Raw genomic sequence first — 24,412 nt, 5'->3', positions numbered from 1 at the left:
CGTAGATGAGTGGCGTTGCCTGTGTGAGTGGCGTTGCGTGTGTGAGTGGCGTTGCGTGTGTGAGTGGCGTTGCGTGTGTGAGTGGCGTTGCGTGTGTGAGTGGCGTTGCGTGTGTGAGTGGCGTTGCGTAGTTGAGTGGCGTTGCGTCGTTGAGTGGCGTTGCGTTGTTGAGTGGCGTTGCGTTGTTGAGTGGCGTTGCGTGGTTGAGTGGCGTTGCGTGTGTGAGTGGCGTTGCGTGTGTGAGTGGCGTTGTGTGTGTGAGTGGCGTTGCGTGGCTGAGTGGCGTTGCGTGTGTGAGTGGCGTTGCGTGTGTGAGTGGCGTTGCGTGTGTGAGTGGCGTTGCGTAGTTGAGTGGCGTTGCGTGGTTGAGTGGCGTTGCGTGGTTGAGTGGCGTTGCGTTGTTGAGTGGCGTTGTGTGGTTGAGTGGCGTTGCGTGTGTGAGTGGCGTTGCGTGTGTGAGTGGCGTTGCGTGTGTGAGTGGCGTTGCGTGGCTGAGTGGCGTTGCGTGGGTGAGTGGCGTTGCGTGGGTGAGTGGCGTTGCGTGGTTGAGTGGCGTTGCATGGGTGAGTGGCGTTGCGTGTGTGAGTGGCGTTGTGTGTGTGAGTGGCGTTGTGTGTGTGAATGGCATTGCGTAGTTGAGTGGCGTTGCGTGGTTGAGTGGGGTTGCGTTGTTGAGTTGCGTTGCGTGGTTGAGTGGCGTTGCGTGGTTGAGTGGCGTTGCGTCGTTGAGTGGCGTTGCGTGGTTGAGTGGCGTTGCGTGGTTGAGTGGCGTTGCATGTGTGAGTGGCGTTGCATGTGTGAGTGGCGTTGCATGTGTGAGTGGCGTTGCATGTGTGTGTGGCGTTGCATGTGTGTGTGGCGTTGCATGTGTGTGTGGCGTTGCATGTGTGTGTGGCGTTGCATGTGTGAGTGGCGTTGCATGTGTGAGTGGCGTTGCATGTGTGAGTGGTGTTGCATGTGTGATTGGCATATGTGAGTGTTTTGCATGTGTTAATTTATATTTTTAATGTAATGTGTGTGTGTATTCGTGTATTTGTATTGGGATTATAAGTGTTTAGTGAATGTTTTTAAAGTGTGTTTTATTTTTATTATGTAAAAATGTCGTACGCTTTGTATTCCCTTTACGTTTGTTACGTAAGGGAGATTAGCGTTCTAGTCTTTTTTTTATTTTGATGTAATGTTTAGTGTGACGTAATTTCTAGCCAATCGCAGCGCTACGTTTTGTGACGTAGCGTTGCGTTTGACGTGCGTCAACGGGGAAATTCCCATATCTTCGAGAACCGTCACGTGTGAAAGGCGCGTTGTTCTTCTTGTGTTGTTGCTGCGTCGTTTGACAGGTAAGTTTGAATTTTAATATTATTAATGTTTTGTATTGTTTATGCCGTTTGCGTATTCAGACTGTATTTCGTTTTGCGTATGTACTTAGTGTATAGTTATGTGACGTTTTAAAATGTTGATGTGCTATGTATAAATGTCTTAATTTTATGGGACGTAGTTCCGACATATTCCAACTGAATTTGACTTTTTGTATGCTGTTTGTGTACAGCTATTGAACGTTTGCAAATTTTTATCTTCTATGTATTAATGTTGTTTGTAATGAATATATGGCAATGTTGGAATTTTTTGTGATGTACGTACGACATATTCCGACTGAATTTGACATTTCTTTTGCACATCGTGTCTAGCTATTGAAAGTTTCAAAATTTTTATGTGCTATGTATAAATGTTGTTTTTAGTAAATATCTTTCGATGTAGTTATTTTATATACTGTACTTCAGACATTTTTTGGGAAATATTTTTTTTGTTGACAATGTGCCATTGCGATTGTACTGTTGTATTGTAATCAGAGTTTCTTTCTTTTGCAGTATTATTCTTTTGTGTTGTGAATGATTTTGATTAATATTTAAGGCTGAGGTGAATTTAGACACTATTGGTATGCAACAACCTTCAACGTTTAAACTAGTGTTACTTGGTGTTTGCAGTAAATATGTTTTTGTACTTGCAGTTTATTTTGCTTTAGCCTGTGATCGTTTGTGAAGTGTTTTGGCTCGTTTTTTTTCAAATAGTCTATGTTTTTTCCAATATGCCCGAAAATGTTTTCATGTGCATTGGTTTGATTTACAAAGGTGTTTTTAAGACTTATGCATTGCCAGATGAATTTTGAAAGTAATCGGCGGAAGAAACGCCGGAACGATATTTACGTGATCAGCTCGTGGATGATATGTTCACATGTGCTGTCAATGACGTCAATCATTACTTTCCATTTTATTTTATCACGTTGCAGCCCCACTTTAGAATTTCCCTATGAATAAAGCATATTCTTGTTTTAACCCTCCCTTGCTTCGTTAGTTTTGCTGTTATATATAGCGCTGTTCGTAAAAGGTGTGTCTGTTGATCACTCAGTGGTACTCCGTGTATCCACCTCAGAAGGATGAAGGTCGGATTCAGTCCTGACAGGGTTTACATTTATGGCCTGAAGGTTGTACATCGATGTCAGAGCTCAGTACTTATCTAAAGAATTCTAACTAGTGTGTCAGTTACGGACTTACTGTTTCTTTTCATCTGCAAAATAGTTAATAACTTAATGGGCAGATAATTCCAATCCTCATTTTTAAGAATACATTTTCAATGGCCATGTTTATTGTAAATTCATTGTTCCTTGATGGCAAAACGAGACTAACTTTCTGGCCTGATTTCAGCATGGTTTTATTGGCAGTATGCCTATTGGGTCGTTTTGTGCCAAGTATCTTTGTTTGTGTTAATGAAGATTTAATAGTTGGAGTCACTTGAGGTTTGCATGTGAGTGAACCCAACGAGTCCAATTGTAGTATATTTTTTTTGGGGAATAAAGTCCAATTTGTTTTCTATATTGGAAATCTGCATGCACATATTCGGCTTGTGTGTGAGTGGCGTTGCGTGTGTGAGTGGCGTTGCGTGTGTGAGTGGCATTGCGTGTGTGAGTGGCGTTGCGTGTGTGAGTGGCGTTGCGTGTGTGAGTGGCGTTGCTTTGAGTGAATGGCGTTGCATGGGTGAGTGGCGTTGCAACTTCAAGGGTGAGTGAGGGTGAGTGAGGGTGATGGTGAGTGAGGGTGAGGGGTTGAGGATGAGTGAGGGTGAGGGTGAGTGAGTGTGAGGGGTTGAGGGTGAGGGTGAGTGAGGGTGAGGCTGAGGTGTTGAGGGTGAGTGAGGGTGAGGGTGAGGTGTTGAGGGTGAGTGAGAGTGAGGGTGAGTGAGGGGTTGAGGGTGAAGGGTTGAGGGTGAGTGAGGGTGAGGCGTTGAGGGTGAGTGAGGGTGAGGGTGAGGGGTTGAGGGTGAGTGAGGGTGAGTGAGGGTGAGTGTGGGTGAGGGTGAGTGAGGGTGAGTGAGGGTGAGTGAGGGTGAGGCGTTGAGGGTGAGTGAGGGTGAGGGTGAGTGAGTGTGAGGGGTTGAGGGTGAGGGTGAGTGAGGGTGAGGCTCAGGTGTTGAGGGTGAGTGAGGGTGAGGGTGAGGTGTTGAGGGTTAGTGGGGGTTAGTGTTAGGTACAGAGTGGGTGAAAGGTACAGAGTGGGTGAAAGGTACAGAGTGGGTGAAAGGTACAGAGTGGGTGAAAGGTACAGAGTGGGTGAAAGATTTAGAGTGGGTGAAAGATTTAGAGTGGGTGAAAGATTTAGAGTGGGTGAAAGATTTAGAGTGGGTGAAAGATTTAGAGTGGTTGACTGAAGCCGAGTGGTTTACTGAAGCAGAGTGGTTTACCGAAGCAGAGTGGGTGACCGAAGCAGAGTGGGTGACCGAAGCAGAGTGGGTGACCGAAGCAGAGTGGGTGACCGAAGCAGAGTGGGTGACAGAAGCAGAGTGGGTGACCGAAGCAGAGTGGGTGACCGAAGCAGAGTGGGTGACCGAAGCAGAGTGGGTGAATGAAGCAGAGTGGGTGCATGAAGCAGAGTGGGTGACTGAAGCAGAGTGGGTGACTGAAGCAGAGTGGGTGACTGAAACAGAGTGGGTGACTGAAGCAGAGTGGGTGACTGAAGCAGAGTGGGTGCATGAAGCAGAGTGGGTGCATGAAGCAGAGTGGGTGACTGAAGCAGAGTGGGTGACTGAAGCAGAGTGGGTGACTGAAGCAGAGTGGGTGACTGAAGCAGAGTGGGTGAATGAAGCAGAGTGGGTGACTGAAGCAGAGTGGGTGACTGAAGCAGACAATCGAACAAGTTGATTTCTACAAAAACTACCTAACTGGCCAAGTATATTTGATAAAATTGCATCCTCTTGACCCAAGTCAGGAGTCTGCTCCGACAGGTAAATAGAGATGCAGTGTCAACATGCACAGAATAACTAAAGGCAGAACTGCTGCCAATGAGAAAGCTCAACGCCACCTTGAAGGTTAGCCACAAACGAATTCCAGACCACAAACGAATTCCAGATTCGAGTAGCAAGTAGTTTAAATGCAAACACTGCTGTACTGTTCAGTCTATGTTCTTCACCAAGATAGAGCCAGGTGACACCAGGATCATAGCCGCACTAAAATACAGCTTGTGGGCTCAGTACAATGCGCAAGGAAATGAAATACAGTTCGCAAAACTGTGCCCAGTACTGCAGAGACAGCCGGAAGCACGGGTGCTGACAGGTGCGTTTAAGTGTGTAGGGGAGCGAGGGTTGCACTTGTGACGTCTGCCATGTCAAAGGCCTAAGGTACATCATGCTACATATGTTAACAGAATAATGTACCTTTTGTGAACATGTTTTATTTACGGTGCTGTGCTCCCCGGGTCGGTCGATAGAAAAGAACATCTAGATGAATATTGAACTGCGTGTGTAAGTTGGTGTGTGTCAGAACTGGTGTGTAGGGGAGCGAGGGTTGCACTTGTGACGTCTGCCATGTCAAAGGCCTAAGGTACATCATGCTACATATGTTAACAGAATAATGTACCTTTTGTGAACATGTTTTATTTACGGTGCTGTGATCCCCGGGTCGGTCGATAGAAAAGAACATCTAGATGAATATTGAACTGCGTGTGTAAGTTGGTGTGTGTCAGAACTGGTTGCCTCGGGGAAAAATACAAGTTGTCCCTGTAAATAAAGAAAGAGGAGGTGAGAAAGGAGGGTCCGGCTTGGAACTGGGAAAAAGGCTGAAAGGGAGGGGAGAATGCATGGAGCGCATTCCAATGAAGTCTGTTGCGATGAGTGGGGGGCAGCCTTTTGATGTGCGAGAGAGCTGCCGTGAAAGAAGTAAACAGCAGGCATGTAATTAGGGGGGAGGAGAAGTCGCGCTGGGGTGAATACCTGAGGCCAAGCTGCCCGCGGGAGGGAGGCTGATGGCTGTGATGTGGACGCGCGTCGTGAACTAGCCTCTTGTTGCCTGTGGGAGGGAAGACGGAGGGAAGGCAGAGAAGGGGAGGGGGGATGAATGCGACACGGCGGGCAGGGGAGGGGGCGGAGCGGGGAGAGCGGCATGAGGGTGTGAAAGCAGCAGGGGCCTGGAGTGGGGTGTGGGAGGAGTGCGGCTGAAGGAAAATACATGCAAGCAGGCGGCTGGGGGCATGTGCACGCGCTTTTACGCTCAATGCACATGCGCATTAAGCTTCAATTTCACGGGCACTGCAAGGAATCGCCACGATTCCTTGCAAGTTGGTTAAAGACTGTTTAAGCCCCAATAGTCTCGCAAGCTCGATGCGCATGCGCATCGACAGGCGAGACCTAAAAAACAAGGCAGCAGGCATTTAACATCTAAGCTCCCAGGATTACCATAACATTCATCCATCATGACTACACTAACGCTGCTTCAGTTTAGGCAATATTTGAAAACACAACACTTTAAAGAACACTACATCACAATGCATTAACAGACTACATACCAGCTACGTCTCCTATCACTGATTGACTTTATGCTTGTCTTAGACTCCGTACAGAGCTCTGTTGCATTTGACTAGGTTTGCACTATGAAAATACCATATACAAACACACAAAATAAATAAAAATACAAGGGTCCAAAAAGTATTTTAAAAAACTGGATAAACACACTAGGGAGGTGGAATGTCTCACACTCCCAAACTGCGCTGCTAATTAGCATGCTCATTCCGTTTACGTGTTCTGGTGTTACAAACAAAAGTTGCAACTAACATCAAATAGGCCTGCTGTAATAAAACTAAATATTCATATCATGTGAACCATTCCCAATCATGGAGTCTGGTGCTGTGCTGACTTACGTGAAATCCTGTTGCAATATGTAGCAGATTGCAAATAGATGCAAGAAGGATGTCCCTTATTAGTGTTGTTTGAAATGACTCATCATTGAAGTCCAGAAGAAAGCGCAGCACGCAGAGTGGAACAAAGAAAAATACAACCAAATCTTTAAAATTGACACAAGCCTTTGCAGCCTCAATCCACTTGCCATAGTACCTAAAATGAATAATCAAAGTAGAAGGTAAGGTCCTACATTAAACATGTTGTATACAGTAACATGACATAGCACTAATAACTAACTCTACTCCTATGAGCACAATTGTATCTTTTTCTGTATTTAATTCTCTGGTGCTTGCTATTGCAATATGTTGTGCTCTACTATATAAGGAAATAAGGTAAGTACAGATATGACTATATTACCTAATATAACGCAGGAGAATGACAATATGTGTTTATATATTTCCAAGCACTACATGGACTCTGTTAACATAAAACTGTGCGACAACTTGGATAAATCGTGACAAGAATCTTTAGTTAGGAAGAGATTTCATCATAGATTCTGATTACATTGACCAAGGTTCAACATTTGCCAGATGTACAACCGTTTTTAGCAGTCGCAAACGGGAAATCGCCCGTTTGCGACTGTTAAAAAGGGTTGTATCATATATCAAACCTATTTTACGGGTCGGTAACCTGCCACCGAACCTCAAAATAGGTTTTGCGGGTCGCTATTAGAAAGGGGCGTTCCAAGGGCGTCCCTTCCTAATAGTGAGTGTCAGGGGGATGTAAGATTGTTTTGCGATCGCCCCTTCCCCTTCCCATTTGTGATTGGCAGAGAAAATTTTTAAGGGCAGGCAGTGGTCCCATGGACCAATGGCTGCTATTAATAAATTAAACTGAAAAGTTTAATTTTTCTTTTTTAAATGCATCTCGTTTCCGTTAAGGAAAACGGGCTGCATTAAAAAAATTGCTTTATTGAAAAAGCAGTCACAGACATGGTGGTCTGCTGACCCCTGCAGGCCACCATCCCTGTGAGTGCCGGTCATTCCCAATGGGTCGCCAAATGCGACCAGCCTCATGTGTATTAATTGGGCAGGTCCTTTGCGAGCCATTTGGGAATGGCAAACAGTGTCTCAGACACTGTTGTACATCAATGTTGGTGACTCGGAATTTGCGACTTGCAAAAAATGCAAATTGCGAGTCTCAAACACTGAGGGTCTTACATCTGGCCCAAGATTCTGTGAATCAGTGTAGCGTTGAAGCAACAGATGCTGTTTCTGAGGCTGGATTTGATACCTGAAGAAGCCTTTGATTTATTCTAACAACAGTTTGGCCTTCGGTCAGAAGAAAGATTGAGGGCATAAGTGGGTTTTTGTTTCTGTTAAAAGGAATTTTCACAGTAGAAAATCTTGGGAAGTTATCAGGGCAATGCATGGATAGGGGCCAGGAAGAACAACATTGCCACTGCACAGTAGTCATTGGTTTAGGAGCCTGACTGGATGTGGGAGCCACCAGGCTGAATGATATTTGAAATCTATTTACTATTACTTCCAATTAAAACCAACCCTTTGTGGAAGATGCAAGACCACAGTTCAGAATTAGTATCAAGCCATTCGACCCAGTTGATGTTGCATTCTGATTCAACAGATGTTAAGTAACCTTGTTTGAACAAAAAGTGATGTCTGCAATGCCTAAGAAACATTTAATTGCTTTGTCAACGGCATAGTGAGAGATTGTTTAGACACATTTATTATGGTATACATCAGTGACAGCCTAATAATCTTCCCAGGCAAGGGCAGCACCATCCACCATGGGACAAGCATGACTGGTCCAGGTGTTTCAGTCCTGCTTAATTTGTTATAAAAGAAATGGAGAAGATTGGATATCAGGCTGAGGAGATGCAAAGCATAAAGGCTTCAATAAAGCCTACCTTCAAGTGAGAATGAATGAAGCTTAGTCTGACAGGGATTTTTGATAAAATTCAAAATGGTTTGTTCTTCGAAAGAAGCGGAGTAGGAGCATAATCAATACTCTAGGCAGATTTGAATGCTACTAGGCTTTTCTTTCAAAGAGGTGTCGGTCCATCATGTGGTATGAAGTTCGAGTACGAATTCGATAATAGCGCCTGAGGAGCTATAATGTAGCAATGAAAGTCGATCTAATGTGGAGCTGTGGTCAAACTTTGGATCGTGTTCTTTGATTTTACTTTTAATATATTTAAAAGCCTTTTTATGCTCGTAGCAGGGTACTTGCATTGGCATGAAATGTAGACTTTAGTCCTACTCGTCATAGTCATGATGAGTGGGACTCTTTTAGCAGCTTAAATAACAAGCGTGTGCTCCTCCGGGGTCATGGGACCAGGCGGTCGAGAGGAGTGGTAGTCTGGGAGCGGGCAGTCATACCGGAGTGGGTGGATCCTTCCGTCGGCCCCAGTTTCTGTTTATTTCCAGGGTCTAGGCCTTACATGTTCATCCCTCTTAGCTTCAATTTGAATGCGGAAATGTCGTAGAACACGGTCGTATCCATTAGGGCGATAAGTGGTTCCAGACCGTTCATAAAAAGGCAGTTCCCCTACTCTTTTTTTCCACTTTGGGAAAGAGTGCCGGCAGCTTGGGCCCTAACCAGTCCATGGATTGTGCTCTCCTATGATGCCCCCTCCATAACCTGAAGTGGTAACATCTCTCCAGGGTTCTCTAGGAGCTTAGGCAGCTCCCTCCACACTGTAAAAGTTTTCTTTGTCTGACTTGGGGGGTCACTTCCCCACTCCCTGCTTCCTCTGCCTTTCAGAGGATTATTCATAATCTCTAGTAAAGCTTCACAATGGCTCACTGCCAGCTTGATTTGGAAGGGTACAATGAATTCCAGGAGGAACCTGGGTAGGCCCCTAGGAAAGGAGAATCACGCCCAACAGTCTGTCACTAAGGCATTGGAGCTCGCACTCCAGCCCTTCAAAACACAGCCACAAAAGCACGCCCACTGAGCTGCAGTTTTGGAATCTTCATGCAGCCCCCTCTCAGGACAGGACTCCCAAATTCTCGAAAGGCAAGGCTAAAGCACAGAAACAAAAGTTAGTTACCTTCTGTAACGCCTTATCTGGTACATGCTCTATCTAATTGTAGATTCCTTACCTTTGAATATTCCCCAGGCGTCAGACTGGTACTGGAAAATGTTGCTCAGTACCTGTGTGCGTCGGTAGGTGGCGCCGATCCGCACTGCGTAGGCACCGGATGTGATGCACTCAGTGCCTATTTGGGTGCCAGCCCAGCATGCTAACATCAGTTTCTTTAAATGACAATTCCCGAAACAGAAGCACGGAGCTTCCAAGGGCCTACAAGCACCTTTTTAGGTGGAGAGGTCCAGTTCACAGGGCAGGGAGGATGGGAGGGTAGGTAAGGAATATGCAACTAGATAGAGTATCTACCAGATAAGGTGTATACTTTTAGCATCAGATTCTTCACCTTAGTGTAGATACGAAAGCAATACCTCCCAGGAGGAGGGTCTCCCAAGTGGCTCACTCTAAAAAGTCCTGGAGTGCCAAACGGTCTAAGTGCTCATGACGACAGACCTGAATATCAAGGCTTTAGTGTTTAGTGCAGAGAAGCCCAAGTAGGAGCCTGACAGATGTCCAAGACAGAGACTTTGTGAGCTAACACAGCTTTGGTTCAGGTAGAATCACCCCGCAACCCCACCTGGGGTTGCTTCTTGGCCAGTGCATAGCAGATGTTAATGCAAAGTACAATCCATTTGGAGATATTCTACTTCTGCACTGCTTTCCCTTTCTTCACTCCAAAGAAGCAGGCATGGCCCCTGCAGGTAAGAGCATTGGAGAGGGGTGGGGTGGGAGTCGACAGATGGCGATGAGGTAAACTTACATTTACAAAAAAGGAAACATGAGCTCAAGTCCTTTGACGTGTCACAATGGGTGAGTTAAACAGGGAGGGTTGGTCTGGCAGCCACAAGAAAGCTGAGATGGCAGAAAGACATCCCTTAACTGTGCCCACAGCAAGTCCTTGCCAGGCTAAGGACAAAAGAAACAACAACACTTCAGACAAAGGTGCAGAAAGTGGGCCAACGTGTTTTTCAGCGCACCATGCAACAAACTTGTCCCAAAGGCAGGTGTGCATAGTTTTTGCAGTTTGATGCCTGGCTGCCAAGATGACCTAACATACTTAGCAAGGAAAATCGAATACTCTCAACTGCTGCTGCTCAATCTCCACACATGAAGGCAGAGCCTGCACAGGTTCTGGTGTAGAACCCTGCCCTTTTGCTGCATGAGGTGCAGTTCTCTTGAAAAGGCAGCCTGATAGGAGGACTGATGCTCATGCTCAGAAGTTCAGAATACCATATTCTCCATGCCCAATACGGAGCCACTAGGATGACTTGGGCCCGATCCGTCCTGGTCTTCTTCAGAACTCGAGGCAAAAGTGGTATTGGTGTTAAAGCATACCAGAGTCCCAAGTTCTACTTAAAATGAAATGCGTCTCTCAGCGTGCGCCACCTTGGAAACTCCAATGTGCACAAGTGCTGACATTGAGCGTTCTTGGCGGTGGCAAAAGGTCACAACCAAGGTTCTTCCCAGTCTCAGAAGAGAGCTTGCACCACCTCTGAATGGAGATGCCATTCGTGATTCACAACTAGTAACAAAAAGAGGGGGTGGCTCTAATCAGCAAGGCTGAGCACAATATAACCTATTAACAAAAACACTTGCCAATGCTGATAAGTATTGCAGACAATGAATTTAATTCAGAATGTCCATTTTATTAACATCCCAAAGCTTATAAATTGCTTTTTATTTAGTTTTTTCTTGTTTTCATGTAACAACCAACACGATTACCACATAATTTTAACATCAAAAGGTACCATTATAGGTGATTAAAGGAGACAAACACAAATATAATGAATAAATATTCACGCATTCAACCATTCATACCATCAAGCGTCCGCATTTATTCCCATCCTACAACCATACTGTACAAAAGATTAGATATATACTCCACCGGTATAGCTGAACCTATGGAGTGAGATAGGTCTGCCAATTCAATTTATCACAATATTAGGAAATGTATTATATCAGTACATACAATTTCAAACTCTGAATATTTTAACAATTTGTTCCTAAACCAATTATAAATCCAGGAGTTCTTTTTAGTATAAATCTTTTATGGCAGCACCAGAAGTCTAGGCGTTTCGAGTCCCAAGATTTGTAGGGACTCTCGTCAGGACCATAGATTTCTGAAATGATAAAGGAAAAATGGTACTTTCCTATTTAAAACCACACTACTTGCAACAATACTAAGTGACTACCACTATTCTCAAGCTTCAGCTTACCAATTTAATTAAACACCACAAGGTGTAAACGTGTGTTTATCTATCCCCACAGAAGAACTGCAAGAAAAGAAGAGAAAAGAAAAAAATCCAATATAATCACATCCATGACAATTATTTAAGTTTGAGACTACTCAAGTCGACCAAAACCTGTCACCTGTTCTTACCTATGTGGCCTCTTGATGAGTAATAACCACGCGATGCAATTTCCTCGCCTGGTGACCGTCTATTCATGAAAAAGATAAAAAAGATAAAAAAGGAATATGAAGGTCCTTAATTATCGGTCCTCATGAAAGTTCTACAATTATGAAACTGAATCCAGCCCATATACCTTACCTCCTGTCGCTCGTTTGCGCGGAGTGTTGGTCATGTGAACATCTTGTTCGCACACAGGTTAATTTGCCATACGATTCTTCTGTAACAAATGCCAAAACGATGACTTTTAGAATGGGTAACACAATTCTGTGCAGTAGCGTTCAACTGACACTAACTACTGATATCCTAGTTGGTGATCTAAACACCGGAGTCCATATAGCTGCATTAAAAAAACCTCGATATTGCGCTTACCAATTTAAAAGATGTTCTCTCCTCTGAAGAGCCTTTCCGGTCGTCTCTGTTGCAGAAAATCCAAAACGCGCCTTTCTGTGACGTGTTCTGCTGGTGACTCGGGACGCTGGGAAATGTAGTATTGTCCAAGGTTCGCGCATGCGCGACAAATGCTCCGATGTACAACGCCGTTCCATTTAGTATTAAATTCCTATGTCTGCAATTCAAACGGATTTAATAATTTGACTGGTGTGTAGAAGTGTGTTGTAATCATTCTGTCGTTGGCAAACATGTTGATGTCCTGCCATACTCATGTTGTTAATCTGGGCATGTTGATGTTTTCATTCCCAGTGAATGAGATAGATGACAGAGTCATGCTGATGGAATAATGGATTATTAATAATTGTAGATGTCTTCTCAGCGGTATTTACTATAGCTGCCTTTTTGGAATTTCTGTCTGGACACCCGTGGTTGGTTCCTGCAATCATGTTAAACAGGTGGTATATTTCTTGTCACGGCGATTTGCCCTGTATGTTATGGAACATATCTGTTAGCAACATGCTATGAGGGTTCATATATCACAGTTTATATATTTCTGATAGCTCATTTAGACCGGACACAGCAGTATCAAATTTGACAATTAGTAATGCTTCCCGTTTGGCAAGTCTGAGGTCCCTGTCACCACCTCTGGCGTCCTTTTCCACTTTAGAAATCACTGTCCATTTCAGATCATTGATATTATGATTTTTCTTTTTCCAATGATTTACTAGAGGGGCAGTTGTCACATTTGTGTAGTAAAAAATGCGATGAAGCGGGCCCGTTGGACCCCAAGAGAGTCTCTTCTAGAACGGAGGGACAAAACTATGATTGAACGCCAAGTTTGTGTGACGACTTTCAAACAAAGTAAAAAAAGTAATTTCTCAGAACTGGCACCTTATAAAAAAACCTGGACACCAGATTTGCACAACAACCTTTATTTGCCTTTTAAAAGGAAAGCAGTGTTGCCAACCACTTGGTACGTTCAGCGTTACTGGTAACTTCAAAACCCACGTTGAGGCAAATGATGGGACTAACACCTATAGTAGGCCACCATAAATGTGGTACATGTGTGTGCTGCGAACTTACAATGGAAGGCGCATTATTTCAACACCATGGAACATCATGGAGACACAATTCGTTCAGTAATTGCAAGACCAAATACGTCGTCTACGGGGTAATCTGCCCATGTGGGCTTCTGTATGTTGGTAAAACCAATCAAGAGGTCCGTCAGAGAATTGCCCAACACAAGTCTCGAATAAAAACAAATGTGACAACTGCCCCTCTACTAAATCATTGGAAAAAGAAAAATCATAATATCAATGATCTGAAATGGACAGTGATTTCTAAAGTGGAAAAGGACGCCAGAGGTGGTGACAGGGACCTCAGACTTGCCAAACGGGAAGCATTATTAATTGTCAAATTTGATACTGCTGTGTCCGCTCTAAATGAGCTATCAGAAATATATAAACTGTGATATATGAACCCTCATAGCATGTTGCTAACAGATATGTTCCATAACATACAGGGCAAATCGCCGTGACAAGAAATATACCACCTGTTTAACATGATTGCAGGAACCAACCACGGGTGTCCAGCCAGAAATTCCAAAATGGCAGCTATAGTAAATACCGCTGAGAAGACATCTACAATTATTAATAATCCATTATTCCATCAGCATGAGTCTGTCATCTATCTCATTCACTGGGAATGAAAACATCAACATGCCCAGATTAACAACATGAGTATGGCAGGACATCAACATGTTTGCCAACGACAGAATGATTACAGCACACTTCTACACACCAGTCAAATTATTAAATCCGTTTGAATTGCAGACATAGGAATTTAATACTAAATGGAACGGCGTTGTACATCGGAGCAATTGTCGCGCATGCGCGAACCTTGGACAATACTACATTTCCCAGCGTCCCGAGTCACCAGCAGAACACGTCACTGAAAGGCGCGTTTTGGATTTTCTGCAACAGAGACGACCGGAAGGCTCTTCAGAGGAGAGAACATCTTTTAAATCGCTAAGCGCAATTTCGAGGTTTTTTGAATGCAGCTATATGGACTCCGGTGTTTAGATCACCAACTAGGATATCAGTAGTTAGTGTCAGTTGAACACTACTGCACAGAATTGTGTTACCCATTCTAAAAGTCATCGTTTTGGCATTTGTTACAGAAGAATCGTATGGCAAATTAACCTGTGTGCGAACAAGATGTTCACATGACCAACACTCCGCGCCAACGAGCGACAGGAGGTAAGGTATATGGGCTGGATTCAGTTTCATAATTGTAGAACTTTCATGAGGACCGATAATTAAGGACCTTCATATTCCTTTTTTATCTTTTTCATGAATAGACGGTCACCAGGCGAGGAAATTGCATCGCGTGGTTGTTACTCATCAAGAGGCCACATAGGTAAGAACAGGTGACAGGTTTTGGTTGACTTGAGTAGTCTCAAACTTAAATAATTGTCATGGATGTGATTACATTGGATTTTTTCTTTTCTCTTCTTTTCTTGCAGTTCTTCTGTGGGGATAGATAAACGCACGTTTACACCTTGTGGTGTTTAATTAAAGTGGCAAGCTGAAGCTTGAGAATAGTGGTAGTCACTTAGTATTGTTGCAAGTAGTGTGGTTTTAAATAGGAAAGTACCATTTTTCCTTTATCATATCAGAAATCTATGGTCCTGACGAGAGTCCCTACAAATCTTGGGACTCGAAACGCCTAGACTTCTGGTGCTGCCATAAAAGATTTATACTAAAAAGAACTCCTGGATTTATAAATGGTTTAGGAACAAATTGTTAAAATATATCACAGTTTGAAATTGTATGTACTGATATAATACATTTCCTAATATTGTGATAAATTGAATTGGCAGACCTATCTCACTCCATAGGTTCAGCTATACCGATGGAGTATATATCTAATCTTTTGTACAGTATGGTTGTAGGATGGGAATAAATGCGGACGCTTGATGGTATGAATGGTTGAATGCGTGAATATTTATTCATTATATTTGTGTTTGTCCCCTTTAATCACCTATAATGATACCTTTTGATGTTAAAATTATGTGGTAATCGTGTAGGTTGTTACATGAAAACAAGAAAATACTAAATAAAAAGCAATTTATAAGCTTTGGGATGTTAATAAAATGGACATTCTGAATTAAATTCATTGTCTGCAATACTTATCAGCATTGGCAAGTGTTTTTGTTAATAAATTCATGATTCACAAGGCATCAATGGCTAAGCTCATCCGTCATTACGTTCACAGAGCCTGCCTGATGTTGTATGACCAGAAAAATGTCCTCACATTCCGACCATGTACAGAGGTGCAGAGCTTCCTGCCACAGGGTCCACCACTCCACTCTGCCCAGTTTGTGCCATTGAGCATACTTCATCAGCAGGATCCAAGAGGCCACCAGACCCAGCAGTCTCAGAGTCAGTCTCATTGTAATCCAGAATTGAGCTGAAACATCTGGATCATAGCCCAAATATCCTGGATTTGTCACGTGGACAAGGAACAGTATGTCCAGAATAGCTCAGATGTAAGGAAGCGTCTGAGAGGGAGTCAGGTGTGAGTTTGGCACACTTATAGTGAACTCCTTGCGATTGCAGCAGGTCTGCCAAAGTTTGGAGGTTGGTGACAACTGCAAGGAGAAATATCACCTTAAACAGTCAGTTGTCGAGGTATGGAAAAACTGGAACCACTGAATTCTGCAAATGGGCTGCAGCCACTACCTTCAGTTTCATAAACACCTGAGGGACCCTGGTGAGGCCAAAGGGTAGCACAGTGAACTGAAAGTGCTCATGGCTCACGATAATCCGCAGGTCACACTAGTGGGCCAGCAGGAGGGGATGAATCAATATGTGTCCTGTAAGTCCTGTCTAACACTACCATCCAGGATCCAGGGCAGACAGAACATGAGCCAACGGGAGCAATTTGCATATCTCTTTTTTCAGGAAGTATTAGAGGGGACACATATCTGGTATAGGACAGAGGTCTCCATCCTTCTATGGCACCAAGAAGTAGCGGGAATAGCAACCACAACCTATTACTTATGTCAGCACCTGCTCGATGGCTCCTTTGGCCAAAAGAGCATGAACTTCCTGACACAGCAGGGAGAGGTGGTCCTCAATCAGCTGACCTGAGGGCGGTGGCAGGGGTGGCAGGGTTTATGTGAATGGTACTCCCACAAAGAATTTGGAACACCCTTTGCCCAAATTTATGGATTGCCATAGGGGCAGGTTGTGCCTAATCCTGCCTCCAACGGGGTACACTAAAGGGGTTTGGAGGTTGCAGCTGCTGGTAGGGAACAGGTGGGTGGCAGACTGGACACATCCCTGGCCTTGGGTCCCTCAAGGCTTCCTTAAAGCGCTGAAGCACCATATCAGCCTGGTTGGCGAACAGATGACAGCCGTCAAAGGGGATGTCCATCAGGGATGCCTAAACATCCTCCGAGAAGCCAGATGTTCTCAGCCAGGTGTTGCGATGGAATGCCACCAATGAAGCAATGGCTCTGCCCAGTGAGTTGGTCATATACAGTCTGCATCATATTGTGAACTTTGCTGCATCCCCGCTATCTGCATTTGCCTGGGTCAGGGTGGCTCGGGCCTCCTCTGAGACCATGGGCAGCACTTGCACAGTGGAGTCCCACACTGTGTGGCTGTACCAGCCCAAGAGGCACGCAGTGTTCACTGACCACAGTGCAAGACTGGTGGAAGGGAAAATCCTCTTACCAAAAGTATCCACCCCCTTTGATCCTCAATCCAGTGGAGTGGTAGGGAACATGCCAGGGTAAACTTTAGATGTTGAGTCCTGCACCACCAGACTTTCAGTTGAGGTACTGGGTGAGGAAAGCTGGCTCCCATGAGCGGTGCAGTGGCGAAGGGTGATTGTCCTGTACAAAAGAGTGACTGGGCAAGGCTTGGCCCAAACCCCGAGCAGGGCATCAGTGAGGACTTGATTGAAAGGGAGGAAGGGTGAAATAGCGTGGGTTAAAGCACCTCCATCAGAACACTGGTCTTGACCTCAACTGAGGGCAGCTTATGGTGTAGGACCTCAGCCACCCTCCGCACCACCTTAGCATATAAGGCCCCTTTCTCTGTAGACACGCTAGGAGGGAAGATCAGGACAGTGACTGATGAAATGTCCACACCACTGGCATTACCCAGGTAGTCATACCAGATCTCTTTGGCTAATTCAAAGGGGTTAGCATAGCCAAAGAGATCCTCAGATCTACCCCAGTCAAATTACTCACAGGGCTTATCACAAAAGAAAGGTACAGTCTCCAACCTTGAAGGTCTCGGTCTGGTGGGCGCCAAAGTCAACCGCGGATGATGCTGATTCAGCGACATATTGGAGTCAGAAATTATGATGTGTTTGGTGCAGCAAGTGATGGGAATGGCGCAACAGGACCAAACCAAAGCGAATGTTGTGGATTTGCGAACAGTCAGTCTCAAACCAGGAACAGATCCAGAGGGCTCAACTGGTGCCAAAGGCAAATCTGCCAGCGACAACCCAGTTGGGGCACCTCCCAAAACCGTAGGTCCCGATGTAACTGGAGCGGGTTCTGGGTGCCCACATGTGCGGTGCATAACCTCATAAAAATCTTTGAATTAGGCCGGCGTCCCTTCGGATGCAGGGAAGTCAGGGAGGCACAAAACATGCACAGGCACAGTGGGGAGGTGTGGGAGCTGTACAGAGATGTGTGGCGTTGTTTGCGCATCTCGTCCGAAGACTTGGCCTGGCGAAGCTGAAGAGGGTTTTGACTTCTTGAGTTTCTATTTTTGTAGGACTTACCAGATGTCAATTTGGACCTCAACAACAACCAGCGGGATTGACTTCATGAGCAGGCCTGCGACCTTCCATGTGACCGAGACCTGGAGCAGTGCAGAGTCATCCGGTGTCGAGAGGCCAGGAGCTCCCAGATCACCTGGAGTCGTCATCTGGCTCCAGGCACCACAAACAAACTGGCTCGGGTCTGTCACTAACATTTACATGAGACAGGCTCCACAGGGTTTAAAGCCCACAGTGTTAGACATGTAAGCCTTTGGTGGGCTTCCCCCAAATACTTTGCCTTCACTCCTCCTGTTTTGCTGAATTCGTTTTTGTTGGCCTTAGGACTCTGCACACTTTGCTACTGCTAACCAGTGCTAAAGGGCTTGTGCTCTTTCCTTTGAACATGAAATTCAAGTTTCAAAAAATCATAAAAATGTTACTAGACCTGCAGGTTTAGTGACTCAAATAATGTACTCGACCTAATTGTAATGTTCTTGATCCATAAACTGGTTTGAAATGATGTGATTGTGGGCAGATATGTTAATTCATTGAGGGGTCATTTCATTCATTATCACATATGAGAGTACCTTCAAATATATGAGTTCAGCACGTCTACTGTACAAACAAATCTTTTTTTTATTTAATAGGCTAAACTCTTGCTCCATATATAATACAAATCTAGCCACACCCCTTACTTACCTCTTAGTTTATTAAAAGCATTATCATCAGGGCGGGGGCAGGAATGTTTTTGAGATCATGTTTAAAAACTATCACATTTAATTTGTTTTTCTTTTTCAAGACGTAGTTTATTAGTTTTCTGCACAAAACATCCATACACAATCATATATCAATTGCCCTATCAACCCTGTGGAATCTATTAGGACCCCTCCCTACCATGTACCTTACGCTTTATGTTGATATAGTAACACTTTACAACCAGTGGAACAATATGAACAATGACTGCAAAATATAGCCCGTCTCTTCCCTCCTAGCAATACTACAATCTCTCCCTCCCTCCTCCCTATCCCCCATCACAGACGCGCACAACCCTGTCCATTCTTCCTATCTCACATGCACAGAAGTAACCATATATTGATCCATATGTGTACCTATCTTGCCTCAGGGCTACCCTCGACCAGTGGCCCATCCCGCTCATCATCCTGCGGCTCATACTCGCGCAGCGCCTGCACTAAGACTTCCCATGCCGTCGCTCCTTCTAATGCCTTATCATCATTTCGTCTGCATGCCAGCTGATACCTTAGTGCACCCTCACTGTTAGCCCATTTGATGAACTCTCCCCTGCACCGCGTACTGCTGGGTCCCACAGTAGCTTTCCAGTGCTTCGTAATTTCACGCTTTGCCAATATAAGCCCCATGTCCACAAATTTACTCGTGATCTTATTCTTGGACGTGTGGGGGAACCAATGGAGGATGCTGGTGGCCATATCAAATACCAGTTGTCTCTCTGTGATCGTATTCAGGGTCTCTCCCACTTCTTCCCAATAGCAGCCTATCTCTGGGCAGGACCATAGCATGTGATCTAGGTCTACCCCACCATTCGTGCATCTGGGACATGCCGCGTCAGCTACTTTAAAATATTGCCGGAGTTTCCCTGGCGTCAAGTACGCTCTATGGAGTATGTAAAAGTGTATTAACTGGAACCTTGCGTTCCTTGTACTCTTCCAGGCCCTCCGCATTATCTGCACCCAGGCCGCGTCAGGAATGTCCTTCCCCAGAGCCACTTCCCATTTTCCTTTCAGTGTCGTCCGGGTCGCCAGCCCTTCATTGGTCATTCTTGAGTATAGACACGTGACCGCCTTAAACGTCCCAGCCGCCATCATGGTATACTGGCATGCCATCGACGTCTTGGGCTCTGTTAGTCCCTCCCACCAATGCGCCTGCATCGCTCTTGTTAACGCTGCGTGAAGTAGGAAGCCCCCCCTTGGTAAATCGAATCTCTCCTGGAGTGTCTGGTAGGGCAGCATAGCCCCATCCTCATAGAGGTCACCCACCATGTGGAGTCCCGCCTCCTCCCAGATCTGTAGTTGCGACCAGTCCCCGCCGTGCGGCAATGCCGTCAACATGCCGAGTGGAATTTCAGGCGTGTATGGGTGCAGCACTCCCGCTCTGCGCTGCGATCGTTTCCAACAGAGTCTGAGCGTTTTTTCCTCTGTAAGTCCCTGAGGTCTAGTCTCCGCTGGAGCACTATAAATGAGAGGACGTGGCGCGGTATTCCATGGCATCTCCTATGTTCTGGTCCCCGAAATTCTCTCGCTACTTCCTGCGTAAAAATCTGCAGCTGGGCCGCTAGATAATACAGCTCAAAGTCTGTGAGCGCCAGACCACCCTCAACCTTAGGCCGCACCAGCGTCGCTTGCGTGACTCTGCATCTGCCTGCGCCCCAAAGAAAGGACACTATAAGCAATTTCAACAGTTTAAAAGTGGAGCTCAGTATCCACATGGGCAGTGTTCTAAAATAATATAGGAACCGAGGAAGCGCTACCATTTTTAAAAGGGCTATACGGCCCATAACTGACAACGGGAGGAAGGCCCAAAAGGCCATGCTGCCTCTCAGCGCCCGCAGGGCGCGACCCACATTACCCTCTAGCATGTCCGCCGCTGTGTGATAGATGTTCACCCCTAAGTATGTGAAGCAGGTAGGTTCCCATCGCACAGCTCGAACCGTGTCTGGGCGAGCCTCCCCCTTCCTGACCGGGAACATGCATGTCTTGGACCAGTTCACTCTCAGACCCGAGATTCCTCCGAAGTCCGAGAGCAAGCGCTCAAACGCTCCGTCCATCATCCCCTTTTGTATCGCTTGTTCGCCCAGCATCGCACTGTCAGCATCTTCAAGGAAGAGTAGCAGGTCATCCGCGTATAGTGATATGTACTGTCGACCCTCTCTACTCTCCAGCCCCTCATAGTGTTGCCCCCCCCCCCCCGAGCCGTAACCGCAAGGGGTTCCACCGTCAGGACGAACAACAATGGGGACAATGAACATCCCTGCCTGTTCCACCGGGTATTGCGAGGATATCAGCGTGCCAACCCTCACTCTGGCCACCGCAGACGAGTACAGGACCTACGTCCATTGTGTATAGTGCTCGCCTAATCCAAAACATCCCATCGCCTTGTACAAATACTCCCACTCTAAGCTATCAAAAGCTTTTTCAATATCTACCGAGAGCACCATTGGCTGCCTCGCCCCCGGGTGGTCGTCTTCTAATTGCCGCACCAACCGTCTGATGTTCGTGGTCGTGTTGCGCGTCCGTATGAAACCAGCCTGGTCCTGGTGGACCAGCGTGGTCATATGCTTCAACAGCCGGGTCGCCAAAACACTGCTCAGTATTTTATAGTCGGTGGTCAACATCGATAATGGCCTGTAGGAGGCCGTATTCGTACTGCCCCTCCCTGTTTTCAGCAGCGGGATTACCAGTGCTTCTCGCATAGAGCTGGGTAATTGCTCCATCTCCTTTGCTTCCTTATAAACTTCCTGGAGTCTTGGAGCCAACAGGTCTACAAATTTCCCATAGAATTCTATAGGCAGCCCATCCAGCCCAGGGGTTTTGTTGCGAGCCATGTAAAAACTATCACTTTTAATAAATACATAACTAAAGCACGAAGTGGTAGCACACTGTCATTTGCAATCAGCCGATTTTACATTGAAATGGCCACACAATTTCCCACTGACACGCGGTTTTACTGATAAAACTATAGTGTACAAACAATAATGTTTGTAAATAGAGTTTCAGCAAACGTGTCATTTGCACATCACCAACTAAAGTTTTCTGTTTTGTTTTGCTCCTATTTAACTCTTTGCACAACACTTGTTAATTACAAAACAAATGTGCTTTTGGAATTCCTGATATATTTTGAAATATTTGTAATATTAATTTACAGGCTATTTGCTTAAATGTTCTGTGTTAGAGGAAAAAAACTTGACATCTTCAGACAGCTCACTTGAAAAAACCTCTAATTGTAGTAAATAAAAGAAAAATAAACTCAATTTTCCAAGCAGCAATAAGTAAAAAGACAAACTGACATTTGACCTCTTTCCTTGAACAGACAGCAAATGTGTCAAGATAAAAACAAGATTCAATGGCAGCTTTGTTGCTCATTTACTTTATAAATGAAAAGAACACATGATCCTTTCTAGCTTAAGTTCACTCCCTAAATAGGACTAGTAGGTGCTAAAAACAGCGCGATCTGATAAAATTCACTCACAGTTGGGATTGGGCAAGTAGATTTTTTGAGGCCTGCAATTGGCTTACATCAAGTTAGCACATTTAATTTATTTTTAAACTCCAAGAAATATATACCCAGGCTTGTAATTTAAATGCTACTGGTGGGCTTGAGGCACTGATTGTGCCACTGACTTAAGTAGAATTTTAAACCTGTCTAGGCCTGCCATTGCAGCCTGTGTGTGCAGTTTTAAACTGCCATTTTTACCTGGCAAAATAAACCTTTTGCCAGGTCTGGCCATTCCAATTTAAAACATATGTCACAAATAAAGTAGGCTCTAAACAGCCCATTGGGCAGGTGCATTGTATTTGAAAACTTGGACATGTACTTTTAAGTTTTACGTGTCCTGGTAGTGAAAAGCTCTTAAATTTGTTTTTCCCAACAGCCAGGCCTATCTCTCCAATAGGATAACATTGGGTTACCTTATTACATTTAATAAGTGATAACTTTTGATTGGGAGTAGGTAGGAATGTTGACTGTTTCAAGTAACAATTATGAAAATGCCACTTTTGGAAAGTTGGTATTTTCTTGCCTAGGCTTTCAGCCTGTTTTCTGGGTCACGTGACTAGGTGTAGTTGGCAGTTGGCCCTTGTCAATTCCTCCTAGACAGTAGCAGAAAGGGGACTAGGAGTTTGCAGGATGTACCATCTCTAGCAGGATGGGGGTGGAGCTGTCACCTACCACAGTAGCACTTCAAAGGGGCTGCCTCAGCACAATCACAAACGGTTTCACGCTAGTGTATTTTGACCCCAGACAATCTGGGGCCAGGGCCGGGAGGAAAGAAATTCCATACACCTCTGTGGGGTGAAAACGCTAGGAGAATCTCCCATTTGGAACGATACACCAGGTATAAAAATAAGACCCGTAGACCCACTTTTCCAATCACTTCTGGATCTGTGGAAGACTCAGAAGGAGGACTGCTCAGTTGCCCTGCTGCTGAAAGCTCTGCCCTGCTGTATGAAGGACTGGCCTGCTGCCTGGGGCAGGAGGACTGGACCACTGGAAGTGGGGCTAAAAGTGCAGAACCTCGCAGCTCCACGTCAGACTCAATGCAGCACAACACAACTCGATGCAGGAGCTCATATCATATCCCTCGCAGCTCCTCATCGGAACAGACGCAGCACAAAGCAACTCGATGCAGCACCTCGCATCACAGTCTTTGTAGCTCTCCGTCAAAACCGACACAACGAGTTGAAATGTCCCGCATCAAGGACATAAGGTATAATTCTCAAGAGGTCTAGTGTGGTCCCTGTATCACACCCACTATACATTGCGGTCAACCTGAATTTGTGACTTTGTCCCAGTCCTGCACGACCAGATAATCACAGATGGCGCTTTCTGCTTTTAGGCTCTATTTAGGGTATTTATTTACCTGTACCTTTAAATCTGCATATCTCGCATTCTACTGATTGGATTTTAGGTGGTTTGATGTCATTTTATTTATAAAATGTTGCTCTATTTTTCTAAATTTATGTAGGACTTTTCTTGTGCTCTTTTTCCACTTTATTATTATTAAGCGCAGGTTAATTTAGTATCTTCGGTGGTTCTACCTGACAGGGATTGTGGCTGCTGCTTGAAACTGGCTCACACCCCCGACAAGCAACAACCCAATTTCTCACACACATGTGTTTTACATCCCTAAAGCACACTGGGAGCTGAAAGCTCGAAGCTCAAAAAAGGTCAACAAAAAGTTAAAAAAGGTAGTCAGAAAATGGCTGAAGCAGTTCTTCTGGATCTGCGCTTATGGCATAGAAAGAAAGGAACCTTTGTTAGCGCTCTGGGGTCTTCTATATAGGCACCGTACATATCACACCCGGCGCGGACATCGCCTACGACGCTGATGCAGATCCGATCGGTGCCACCTACCAATGCACAGAGGTACTGCTCTAGATTTCCAGATTCAGTCTGATGCCTGGGGAAGATTCTAAGGTAAGGACTCTGTGGCTAGAAGTCTCCCTCAGATATGACCTCACACAGAGGTTTTGGAGAAGTTTATAGAGCCTACTTTGGGGTCATGTTTATGGCTTGTCCAAACATGCGCGATCCTTAGTACCTAAATACGGACACAGATCCAACCTCCAATCATTCCTCTTATTCTAACCCAGTGGGATGACAACCCAGGGATAAGCAAGATCTAACTTAAAACGACAGGGAGTCCCACTCAAGACGCTAGGCCCAACAGAGCCCTGAAGTTTAATCAGGATGACATTAGCCACCCCCAGTATTTGGACTGGGTTCACTAGGTGACTAGCTACTTCCAAGCATGTTTAAAGAAGAGTTTTTGAGAACAAAGTTAGGACCCGAGTACGGTTCGAATGCG

General features: G+C 45.2%; 1 protein-coding gene across 1 annotated transcript in view; it reads right to left on the bottom strand.

Annotated features, from left to right (window-relative positions):
* Positions 1-24,412, bottom strand: part of STING1 (stimulator of interferon response cGAMP interactor 1) — a 409,277-nt gene that overhangs the window by 293,608 nt on the left and 91,257 nt on the right. The window contains exon 3 of the mRNA XM_078653333.1: positions 6,180-6,372. Coding sequence (XP_078509459.1) covers positions 6,180-6,372 — 193 coding nt within the window. The remainder of the gene's footprint in view (positions 1-6,179; positions 6,373-24,412) is intronic.

Source organism: Lissotriton helveticus, chromosome 7, assembly GCF_964261635.1.
Source record: "Lissotriton helveticus chromosome 7, aLisHel1.1, whole genome shotgun sequence".
Lineage (NCBI taxonomy): Eukaryota > Metazoa > Chordata > Amphibia > Caudata > Salamandridae > Lissotriton > Lissotriton helveticus.
The sequence above is the reverse complement of the archived record's forward strand: the minus strand, read 5'-3'. Positions and strand labels throughout refer to the sequence as shown.